The sequence below is a fragment of the Pleurodeles waltl genome, chromosome 3_2 (genome assembly GCF_031143425.1).
Source record: "Pleurodeles waltl isolate 20211129_DDA chromosome 3_2, aPleWal1.hap1.20221129, whole genome shotgun sequence".
Taxonomy (NCBI): domain Eukaryota; kingdom Metazoa; phylum Chordata; class Amphibia; order Caudata; family Salamandridae; genus Pleurodeles; species Pleurodeles waltl.
Window position 1 is genome coordinate 182,863,455 of NC_090441.1, and position 12,685 is coordinate 182,876,139.

The 12,685-nt window shown below is 43.0% G+C and overlaps 1 protein-coding gene across 2 annotated transcripts in view; it reads left to right on the top strand.

The window, feature by feature from the left end:
- Positions 1-12,685, top strand: part of LOC138286661 (astacin-like metalloendopeptidase) — a 518,669-nt gene that overhangs the window by 184,105 nt on the left and 321,879 nt on the right. For both annotated transcript variants that reach the window (XM_069227126.1, XM_069227127.1), the window contains exon 10: positions 3,371-3,596. In XM_069227126.1, coding sequence (XP_069083227.1) covers positions 3,371-3,596 — 226 coding nt within the window. The remainder of the gene's footprint in view (positions 1-3,370; positions 3,597-12,685) is intronic.

Below are 12,685 nucleotides of genomic sequence, written 5' to 3' on the forward strand. Positions count from 1 at the left end.
GGCATTTTCCTACACTACTCTACTTGGCACATTTCAGGATCTCATTGATTCAATTAGTGTGTCAGCACATCAAACTCTGCTGAATGTACGAGCTTGGCTCAGGATGCAAACCAAAAATGAAAGCTAATAGAAAACCACTAGCACCTTCTTTTTGCATGTCCTTTAACTCCACTGTATTTTTTTTATAAATATGCAAAAGTCTCTCATAGTAGGTATGCGCCGAATCCTTCAACCCTTTCATTGCTCTGAGGATGTTTCACCACCTCACTTACTTCTCTAACACCTTCTTTTTCAAATGTTCTACCTCTGCCCCATATTTGTCAGCAGTATTAGAAGTACCTCTAGCTGGTTCCTCATAGAGCCAAGCAAAAACAGCCGTTATACACTGTCCATAGATTACTAGGAATAATAATCATAAATAATGTATCTAGATCAGTCCAAAGGATTTCAAAGTTGCCACTAATCTATTAACCTCCTTGTACCAGTTGTTGGGTTCTTTCTTAAATCTGCAAAAGGCACTCATAGTAGGCATGCACTGACTCCAACTCTTGCGTTGCTCTCAGGATGTTTCTCTAGTTCACTTCATTGTCTAGCACCTTGTCTTTCAAATGTTCTATCTCTGCTGTGTATTTGTCAGCAACCACCTCAGATGGAGCATTATTAGGAGTACCTCTAGCTGGTTCCTCATACAGCCAAGCAAAAGCAGCCTTACAATTTATCCATAGATTACTAGGATAAATAATCACAAATAATGTGTCCAAATCAGTCCAAAGCATTTTCAAAATTGCCGCTAATCTATTTAACTACCTTCTACCATTTGTAAGGTTCTTCTTGCAGTTTTGGAAAATTCGTAATGCATGAAGTGGTTATCTGTAGTCCAAGGCATGCGCTTCTTTCAGAGGAAACTCTGACATTGTCTCAGGTTCTGAATCACCGACAATCACCTTCACTTTCTTTCCTCCTTCTATATCTTTCTTTTTGGCAGTCACTTTCTTTTTCCACTAATGCCTGTACTTCTTCCTAGAATCTCGCCAGTCTTTAACTTTCTCAACTAAATCGTTCGCGTGGGCTTGTAAAGTCACTAATCTGAAATCTTTTGTTTCCTCTTTGGTCAAATCCATTTTAAAATTTCTCATTACATTCCTCATTCCACTGATGTCCACCTCACATTCTTCAGCTAATTCCTCATGTTTATAATGTGCTTCATTCACACACCTTGCTGCTTCTCCAATGAAATATCTATTGTCATCCACATTATAAGACATCAATCTATTTAAGTCTATTGCTCCCTGTAATATTTCCCCAAATTCAATCTTTTAAAGTCCAATATTAATTCCCCCTCTCTATAGGAAGATCATCACGAAGAGTAGCAGACACATCATTAGAAACTGGAGAGATAGCAATAGTATCTCTGCTTGCTGCTACTTGGCAAATTTATCAACGCATTCTCATGTGGGGCATTCACTGATGCACCCACAACTGCCCATGCTGTCAATCCTTGTGCTTGAACACTTGTACCCTCTCCTGCTGCACCCGTATTAGGTACTGTTGAGACATGCACCTCACAATGTATGAGGAAGTCTGGAATTCAGAAGATCATTTAAAAAGTTATCTTCCTCGTTCGAGTCCTATTCTTGGCTCTGCATCTATTTGTCTCCCTCATCAACATTCATTTGTCGGCTGTTTCTTTGACTACACAGGAAGAACTCCCTCCATGATATCCTCGCTCCAAAAATCTCCTGATTGTCCCATTTGTTTTCTAACTGTTGTCTACATGAAAAGAAAAAGCAAGTTAGAATGAAATAAATTGCTCAAACAATTGAAACTAGGCCAGTACCTTCACAGCACTTGTCAAGCTCACTTTACAATAAAGTTGACTTCTGTCGAGTGGCAATCCACCTGTGGCTAATGTACTTTACTCCTGTGCACGAAAGAGCAAATAACACCAATTTAATTAAGCATGCAAATGCTGAAAAAGAAACCCGTTAATTCAGAAAAATCACTATCTGTGTATATGCAGCATTTTTCAAAATGCATTACCTTTTCTGTAGACAAGATCAAAAATGTTTTGAGGTTTGGGATTTTGATGAACCGATTTCAAAAGTACATCATTTTCACAGTGATCAAAACACCAATTGAACCAAGAATCAACATAGCAAAAGCAAAAACTTCACATGCAACATAACAATCCATCAGCAACACAGACCACGATGCTTCAATAACTCACCAGAAAACTCCCACTCTCAAGAATCATTCCGCCTTATTTATACTTTGAATACTTTTTGCTCAAGAACAGCACTGCCAGTCAGGAACTCAGCAAATACTCCACTAGGAAAATTCACTTAAACTAACAACAGGTCAAAAAGAGATCCCTAAATGCAGACAGGTGGTACTCAAACCTTGCAATCATCCTCTGCTACCAGTACATGGATATTGATTCTGCCCACTCAATGCAAATGTAAATCCAGAGATAGCAGGACAAACTAGTTACATGAACAACTGCAAACTACTTGAATGAATGACGTACTGTCAGCTAACGGGAGGACCTTAGGAAAAGCAACAGTTTTTTGTCAATGCTGGAAAGTTTTCTTCAAGAGCAGCAAGAACACTATTAATGTATATAAACAAACATGACTCTGCTTGACTGTGTGCTTCAGAAATAATGAGCAGTAAATATGTAGGGTAGACATCCATTTTGACATACTGGCATTGAAGCCTAGTTACACACTTCAGTACATTGTGGCAAAGTTGTTTTAAGGGCAATGCCATGGCGTCAGTGTATTCATGCATACATGTACGTTCAAAAGTGACAAATATGAAATGCACCACAAAAAACTACAGCACCTGTGAAAATGAATCTTATTGAATGGGAGAAACTTTGGGCACAAATGAAATTTATCCTCTAATACCATATGAAATATATGTTATACAATATATTTAGACAGTTTCAGTGCAGGAATGTTTGTTTTCATTATTATGTTTTGCATTTGTAAGCACGCCTCAGGAACATATTTCCCCAGTTCTGTGACTGATAGTTGCATAGCATTTAAATAACTGAAACATCAGAACCTCCTGATTACCCAATATCCTTGACAACAGGACATGAACTGCGTGATGCCATGGCTCTGTCTCCCTCGACTACAAAACTCAAGGAAAAATATTGTTACTTAATTTTAATTCTCTTTTAACTCACCTCTTCCAAAAGTCAGATACTGCTTCGGAAGAGAGACTTATTTTTAGCCATTTTTTATTAATTGTGTGACCTGAACTTCTGTAAGATGGGGCTGCAGCATTAGGTTTCACCATACACCTGATTGAGCTATTTGTCAGTGGAGGCTTATCACCTAACTGTTTCCTATTCTCCCTTTAGGTTTTCCTTTGGGTCAGTGACTTTAACATTAAGTCCTCAGTGAGCTGTAAGTCCAACTACATCAGAGTTTATGATGGAAACAGTAAGTCATCCCCCGTCATACTGGACAATACTTGTGGGCAGGGCAATGGCCTCTCGCTTCTGTCTTCTGGAAGTACTATGTTGGTGGAGTATGTCTACAGTAGCCAAAGTGCACTAAACACCTTCAATGCTATTTACGATACAGGTGAGTGTAATCTTGCTGCATTCACTTATGGGCTTCGGTCCCCTGTACTGTCAATTGCATGCACTGTATTTACCATAACTTACCCATTTCTGTAGTTCTTTGCATAGTCCTGCATGCTTGATTGTAACTGTTTCATTTTTCGGACTCCTCCAGATCCACATTAATATGAGTGAGGTTAGTTTTAGTTTGTGAGACTGAGTTCTTACTTCTCTTCACCTCATCGTTTTCTTCACATCTAATGCCCATGGTCGTCCTTAATCTCACTGTGGAAGGAGTAAAAGAAAAGAAAGACGCTCAGCTCAGCTCAGGTAGAGAGTAAGTTGAAACTGTGCATGCATCGTGATAGTTGAATAGCTCCTTTGACTGACAGCCTTATTTAAAAAGGTTATTAAGACCCTATGCTTTTAGGCCAGGCTACTGTTAATATACTAGTGGAGCTTCCTCAACCCTGCATTCTTCGCGCAAGAGTACCTAATCAGGAGGAGATGCGGGCTACAGGCTATGGTGCTGGTCTAGGAACTTGGAGGACTGGGTCCTAATTCTGCCTTGGAACTTTGGTTTGCTTTGATTTTCTGTGAATGCCTCTGAAGGTCATAGGGAGTTTAGCAGGATGAGTGAACAACTATCAATCAGTGACTCGCTGACTGCCAAACATGGAGTTTTCCTGCCTCATTTATAGACAGACGAAACGTCGAATCAAGGGATGCAGCTGTACCACAGCCTTTCATACACTGCTAGGGCTGACAAATTCAGCATGTTCCTCCTGAACAACATTTTACCTGCACAGCAGATTGTCCTTACAATAGATGGTTTAACTGCATTATAGGATTTCCCTGTTGACAGTGGTGCTTCCAAAGCACAATTTACCCCTAAGGGAGGATTGTCCATTCAGGGTGGTCGCTTTACCTGCATTGAAACCAAACAATGGATCAACGAAAAGGGAGATTTTCCTCTTTCATATATAAAGTTTTGCTTTGAGGGTTTGTCTCTGAAAGAAAGAGCTGAACAAGTCAAAAAAGGACTAGTTACCCTGCTATAATTCTAGTTCTCCCCCATGGTAATCTTAATTACAGTCAGAAGCACTGAATTGTCCTGTTCATGAACGGCATCCCAGAAAACAATATTTTAAAAAATAAACAACATACGTTTGACAGCCCGTAAGAGTTCACTCCCGTTCCACATCAAGTGGAGCTGGGTGGTCCGGTAATATTTCATAATGTCGAGGCAGACCCAGTCCTCCCCTCCTTAAGGATGCCATCAGTCTGCTCCTGGTAATTTTCTGGTCCTCTATTGCCCTCTTTAGTTGTTGGTGTAGGAAGTCTGGACTGGTCTCCTCTGTGACCTCAGCTACCACATTGACAATGGTAACGACACCAACACCGCTTCTCTGCTCTATATCCTCGCCACAATAGGACTAAAGCAACTGGTCACCTCATCAACACTAATCGCTGGTCTCCTCGGTGACCTCAACTACCACATTGGCAACAACACCAACTCCGCTTCCCTGCTCGATAACCTAGCCACCATAGGACTAAAGCAACTGGTCACCTTGCCAACACACATCGCTGGACACACACTCAACACCATCTTTTCTCCCAGCAACAACTTCACCGTTGACACTGGACTGACCACCACTGCATTCATTTCACCATCACCACACCAACCATCCACCTCCAAACACGCCAAGCCCAAATCAAGTTTCAGGAGCAACCACAGCACAGAGACAGCCCTCCTCCCTGCTACAGTTGACATTTGCTTGCTCCTCAACCGTGGCCATACAGCAGCTCTCATCCTACTAGACCTGTCAGTCGCCTTCAACACGGTTTCCCACTTCCCCCTTCTGCTCCAGACTCCACACAGTTGGCATCCACGGAAAGGCCCTACAATGGATACGCTCCTTCCTGTCTGGCAGAACACAGAGAGTCAGACTCCCGCCTTACCTGTCATAACCTACAGAGATCAGCTGTGGAGTTCCACAGGGCTCCTTCCTGAGCCCCACACTCTTTAACATCTACATGGCACCGTTCACATCCATCGCCAGGAACCACGGGCTGAAAACCATCTCCTAGGCCGACGACACCCAGCAGTTTATCTCAGTGACCGAAAACCCCGCAACTTCCAGGAAGAATTTCCACAATGGGATGGAAGCCATTATCGCCTGGATGAAGGACAGCTGGCTCAAGCTCAACTCTGACAAGACCAAGATCCTCCATCCTGGGACCCTCCATATCAGCCTGGGATGACTCATAGAGGGCATCCACCCTCAGCACCTTCCTAACCCAACAAACCACACATGCAACCTCAGTTTCATCCTAGATTCATCACTCACCATGACCTGCTAAGTCAACTCAGTCACATCCACCTGTTTTCACTCACTCCGACTTCTGCGAAAGATCTAGAAATGGATCCCAAAGGACTGTCGCAGAACCGTAACCCATGCCCTGGTTACCAGCAGACTCGAATATGGCAACGCCCTCTATGCCAGCACCACCCACAAGAACCTGAAAAAACTACAGCACATCCAAAGCGCCTCCACCAGTCTCAACCTGGACATTCCCCGCTGTGAACACATCCCCAATCACCTAAGAAAGTTCCATGAGCTTCCTACTGAGAAAATAATTAACTTTGAACTCCTCGTCCACGCATACAAGGCCCTCCATGACCTAGGACCCACTTACCTCAACCACTGCATCACTTTCTACTCCCCCAACAGACCTCTCTGCTCCCCTCAACAAGCACTGGCCACCGTACCCTGCATACAGAAGACCTTGGCTGGAGGAAGATCCTTCGCCTACCTTGCAGCAAAGAGCTGGGACACCCTGCCCCTGGACCTCAGGCAGTCACAATCGTTACCTCAATTCAGGAAGGACATTAAAACCTGGCTCTTCAACTGAAGCGCAGAGGACAAAACCCTTCAGCGCCTTGAGACCCTTATGGGTGAGTAGCTGTGCTCTATGCATCCTGATTTGTTTTGATTTGATTTGGAGAGGAACAAATTGGAAAAAGAATAGGATTGTGAACAGTATTGTCATTTTAATTGCCACTATGTAGTCCAAATAGGAAATCCATATTTCAGCATTGAGTTATAAGTGGCTGCAGCAAGCATCTCCATAGGGTACCCCCAGCACAGCAAAGAGTGCCGCATGACAGGATCCCCCTCCATCGTATCCACATCTTGCTCCCTCTTTTCTCCATGCTGGGGATCCTCCATTCCAGCCTCCTCTCCTGCATTACGCAGGGATATGTTGTTGTAGAATTAGCCCACTTTCACCTCAGGTCTCCCTCTCCATCAAGAGGATCCTCTCCTTCAGGGTCTACAAATCTCTAGTCCTATGACACTCTGCTTTTTCTCTGCATTGAGCCCTCTCCGTGGAGGGTACACCATCCATGAGTGAAAGGCGCTGCACCACAGCCTCTGTTTGGGGCCTCAGTGTGCTGTGGCTTCTAATCAATCAGTCTCCATCCACTTCATGGGATATGTTCCCCTTGCAGCACCACTGAAATCCATCTCCACCAGATGGATTTCAGTTCCTGGGATACATAATCTCAGCAGGCTAAGACAGAAGTGAAGGACATGGCTCACCAATCTGCCATCTTAGCCATATCTCGTCCATCTATTTTCTTCATAAAAAGAGGCTAATTTAAATACCAGAAAAAGTCACAATATACAGCATAGTGACATGAAGACCTTTTTTAAAGGAAGAGTGAGAGGAAACAGTGCCAATTCAGCCTAATACACTGCAACCTAAAAGGCTGGAACACTGACAGTGCTACCTTAAGGAACTGCATACCTCCAGTATCACTTCATGCTCTGTCAGTAGTAGATAAGCCAGTTTTTTTTTCATGGGGATCAAGGATCATGGTAGAACTGAGCTTAACTCATTTACCATTTCTGTGAGGAAAAAGAGGGAGGGTTGGTTATGACTGTAATGATTCCCCTGGAGGAGAACTTGTGTTTCAGATACTGAACTCTTACTTGTCCTCTGTGTAATCTTCATGTATATTCACGCAGTGAATTGAGTATCAAGCCTATCGCAAACAAAATCAGAGAATGGCAAAGAAAGAAAAGAGCATGGTATACAAAAAGATTCCACAGTGAGACCTAATTGACTTCCATGACATAATATGAACGTCAAAAATATCGCCATACAATCATATTACAACAACAACAAAAATCATGGTTCTAAATGTCAACATTACATCGGTATATATTTAAAACTATTTAAAATTATAATAAGTTAAAAAAATAATTCACTTTAAAAAAATCACAGGCAAAATATGTTTGTAGTGTGTGTGGCTGTAGACACGTGCTCTGCCTACTCCTTTCATTGTTTTTCTTCAAAGAAGTGTTTCGAGCTAAAAGGTAAGGTGTGACTCCTTCCTTAGTTGGCAATGCACATAGGCATCAATGTCACTGTTAGATTGTTTTCTCCTCCATTGGGTTCTGATGTGTCGCTGTTTTCAACGTGTTCCATATTCATGATTCTGGTCTTCAAGATTTCCCCAGCACTCGCACCTCCAAGAAAAACTGTGTATCGCTTCTAATACTTTTCCACTCCAATGTACTTCGGAGACCGTTGCATAACTACAGGTCCCCGATCTTTGGGGTGCCCATGCCTTGTATCCTTGGTCTTCCATCTTTGACGATGGAAAATGTCCACTCATGGTAGGTGATGGAATGGATGCCATTCAGGAAATATCCTCAATGCCACACTAAATATCCATTGTTTGACCTCCACAACATATGTAATCTTTGTCTGCCACAGATTAATCTTTGGCTGCCCCCAGAGCATGACATTGCCAAGTGTGGTTCTTGTTTCACCTTTTGGTATAAGAAGACCCTTAGTTATCGTAGAGACAGATGCTAGGCCTACACCAGGATGTAAAGACAAATAGCCAAAGAATCCCTGGCCATCTTTGGGGAACTAGACCCCACCGGCAAAAGAGGAGGAAGAAGATGGCAATTCTTCAGGCATTCCTGCTCACCAGCCCCTTCCAGAGGTCATTGGCTCCAGTGTATCCGATGTGTATGAGAAGGCAGAAGAGGGGGTTCCAAACACTTGCACTGAGTCCTAAGTAGACCACATTAAGCCTTGTGAGTATGGCTGAAGCACAAACACATCACAAGTCCCATAGGAGACTGTACTCAGAGCCAGAGCACCACTTTTAAGAGAGTCAGGCCTCTAGCTCTGTGCACAAGGAATTCCTCCACTCTGGGCCTCTACCACATTCAGGTTATGGTTAACATCTAGTAAAGGCATTACATTTTAAAAGGGATCCTCCAAAGGATGTTCAGTCTCATTGGCACTCAGATCCAAAGAAGCCTTCTGGCACCAAGAAGCTGCTATACCCTTTGAGGCCAAAGGCACCATCCACACCTGTACCTTTTTTGGAGTTGAAAAAAACATAGGTGTTGAGACCTGTTTCCATGGCTGGCTGTGACAATTCTGAGAGGCTAAACCTTAAAAAGCTGCAAGAACATCCTGATGAGAAACAAAAGTGCCTATCCATCAACCCCTACAGAAGGGATGTTACTGCCGCAGTCCACCCACACAGAGGCTGCAAACGAGGAAAAAGAGGTTTGCCTTTGAAGAAGAATCTGCTCCACACATTTTTTCAAAGGCCATTCTAAGCCTAAAGAGGCTCAGAGACATAGTTCTCCAGTACTGGGGTACCTTTCAAAGATTCACATGCTTGAATAATTCCCCATCATCGAAGTGGAAGTCCCACAGTATCATAGTAAGCAGTATATATCAGTATAATAGGCTGTGAAGGGAATACAGAGTTCAGCTTAATAGCCTATCTATGTTATTTTTTCCAAAAAGGACCAAAGTTGAACAATGACCAATAAGACTACAGCACCATTTAGAACACTCCCAACAGAGGCATCTTACCTCAGATTTTCACCGCACATTGTTTTTGAGGGAGTCTTCCTGAGCTCTGCTCAGTACTTCAAAACTTATTCATCTTCAAAAAGCTATTTCTCTGCTCCAACATATCAGAACTGGTCAAGAAAGGATTCTTCAGACCTTGTGCCACCTGTGGTAAGAAAAGGCTCCATTCAGAAGATCCTCCAAAGGATTGTATATATTGCCTTCATCCATCACACATGGTAAAAGACTGCAAAATATGTAGAACTTTTTCTACAAAAAGCCTCACGGACCGTGAGGGAAGAATTTTATTATGGCTACAAAAACTTAAATCTAAACCTATTGTGTTTTCTGAGAAGAGAGTAGTGAGTGTTCCATCTCCTCACAGCCTTCCAGATAGAGGGAAAGGTCTCACCTTGAGTCCCCTCACCGAGGTAAAAAAGCCTTAAAAAAGACCCACCATAGATCTGTAAAAGGCTCTTCCCATCAAAAGAAATCAAAGAAGGCATCCTCAGATTCTAAATCCAAACCCTGTACTTTTTCTATAGCCATTTCCATAAAGACTACATCATTGACTGAGCGATTTAATGTCGACGAAGATCGCCTCGTCGATGATGATGATGACCACACCATTGACAAGAACCATTGTGTTGACGATGACGATAATGTTGACGAAGACTGTACCTACACCATCGACAAAGGCATCGATGTCAGTACTATTGTCAATGACGATACCGTCAATGATGATATCATCAATGACAACACCATCGACAATAGCACCGTCGATGGGCAATGTTTGGAAAACACCTCCTTCTTATCGAAAAAGTCAAGACAGAAAAGGGGATCAACACTACTGTTGCCCACACCGTCAACGACCTCGCCGAAGACAGTTTTGCCATCTTCTCACCGGATGCATCTTTCTTTCCCATCACCTTCAGATGTATCTCTGTGAATACCCACTCATGTGCTGGATATTCAAGACTCAGAGGAGGTGGATCAGGGAATGTATGGCACGGCTCACAGTCCCTCTGAATTTTTTGTCAAATATCAGGATAAAGATGAGGAGCAACATTATTATGAGCCCATTTATCAGTCTCATCAGTATGCAAAATATTGTCATCCATACTTGCCTCCTCCACCACCAGACATGACTCAGGTCCAAGCCACTTTCGTGCAAGACCTGTAAAGTATGCTTAAAGATTATTATAAATGCTTTCCAAAAACAGCTGAGGCACATCAAGTGCCTGTATTGGAGGCCAGGCCTGTGCCTAAATCTCCATAACATCTGCCTTCACCTCCTACCCCATGGATGACTCCGCAATCAAGTTTTGCTGCTCCTCCCCGGGACGATCCTTCTTCAGTTGATCATGATGACAATGATGTTGACAAAGATGGAGACAGAGAGGAAGGTTAAATCCCAGACAATCGTACCGTCACCAACGAATGGGATGATTATCCTATCCCTAAACCTTCTCCTCCAGTGCCACAACCAGTAGATTCTCCGCCAGGAGATATTGCAGGTTATCACTCATTAATGGAGAGAGCAGCCAAGCGTTTTCAACTCCCTATTCCTGCTAAACAGACTGACTGTTGTTTATATGTTTTTAAAGATCAGTCCAGGAAAACAGTCAGAGCAATACCAATTGTGAACTACATATGGAAGGAAGGAGTAAAAATCATAAAGACACCAGTAACCGTCACTGCGGTTCTACCCAGAATTGAAAAGAAAAACAAATTTGCCAGCCTGCTTAATTGGTCATCCTAGACCTGATTCAGTCATCTCTCAGGCTGCGCAACACAGATCTAAAAATACTTCCACCCCTATCACTTCTCCGGCTGACAAGGAGGGCAGGCGATTAGACTACATTGGCAAGAAATTCACACTCTAGTTGAGTGCCACTATGCGAGCCGCAAACTCTTTGGCCATCCTAGGGCAACATGATCGCCAGATGTGATCAGACATTGCTGCACACCTGGATTTCCTACCAGATGATAAGAAAACGGAGGTTACTCACATATTAGAGGAATGTAAGAAAGCGGCATCAGTAATTATTGACTGTGCAATGGGGATAGCATCCATTGGCTTCAGACAATTGGTGGGATCTGCTGTTCTTAAGTGCAGGGTTGGCTTAAGGTTACATCGGAGACAGCTCGATCTCTTGGAACCCTCCAGTTCCGTAAAACGCCTTTATGTGGAGTACATGGCCATGGATTTTAGTCATAGAGTGAAGGATATCAGCAATATCAGCCATACAGAGCACCTCCTTCTTCAGGAAATGCTAAACAGCAACCAAGAAGACAGTCCATTTCCACCAGAGACACCACTAGGAAGCAGTGGCAACATCAATGTGCTGGCTACAACCCCTACTCACTTTCCTGTTGGTGCCATAATTTCCCAGTACCTACATCACTGGACCAAAATAACTGTGGATAAGTGGGTCCTAGATATCATCGAACATGGCCATGCCTTGGAGTTTACTCAAATTCCACCTCAGACTCCACCAAGAAAATTCCTCCCATGTCACCTTCATCTCTTCGCAAGGAGATTTTAGCCATGTTGTCAGAAGGAGCCACAGAACAGATTCCATACTCTCAAAAGTGAAAAGATTTACCCCGTTTTTTCCTCGTGAGGAAGAAATTAGGGGAGTGGCGTCCCATTCTTGACCTTAGGAAACTAAACAAGTACCTGAAGAAACAATCTTTCTGTACAGTTTCCCTTTAGGAAATTCTCCAAATTCTCAACCATGGAGATTTTCTTACCAGCCTTGATCTCTGGGATTCCTATTTCACATTCCCATCCACCCCAACCATCGCAAGCACCACATGTTTCCGCCTCTTTTAAAATCTGGGGCTCACAGTCAAATTCCAAAAGTCTCTTTTCTCTCCTACAACAAGGATAACTTTTCTGGGAGAAACTCTAGACACATTACTCAACAAGGCATTCTTATCCATTGACAGGCAGCAGACATTCTCCTCTCTGGCCCATACTCTTTCAAAAAGAAAGTCTGCTTCAGTTCACCTGATCAAGTTTCTGCTCGGCATGATACCTTTGGCCATTCTCCTAATACTCATGCTCGTCTCAAAATGCGACCCTTCCAGGATCAATTAGACATGCATTGGATCCATCAACAACATTGTACAGTTCACTCCTGTCATGCAAGCAGCCTTTCCCTGGTAGATAAATTCCAACAATCTCTCTGCAGAACTAAAGTTCCTTCC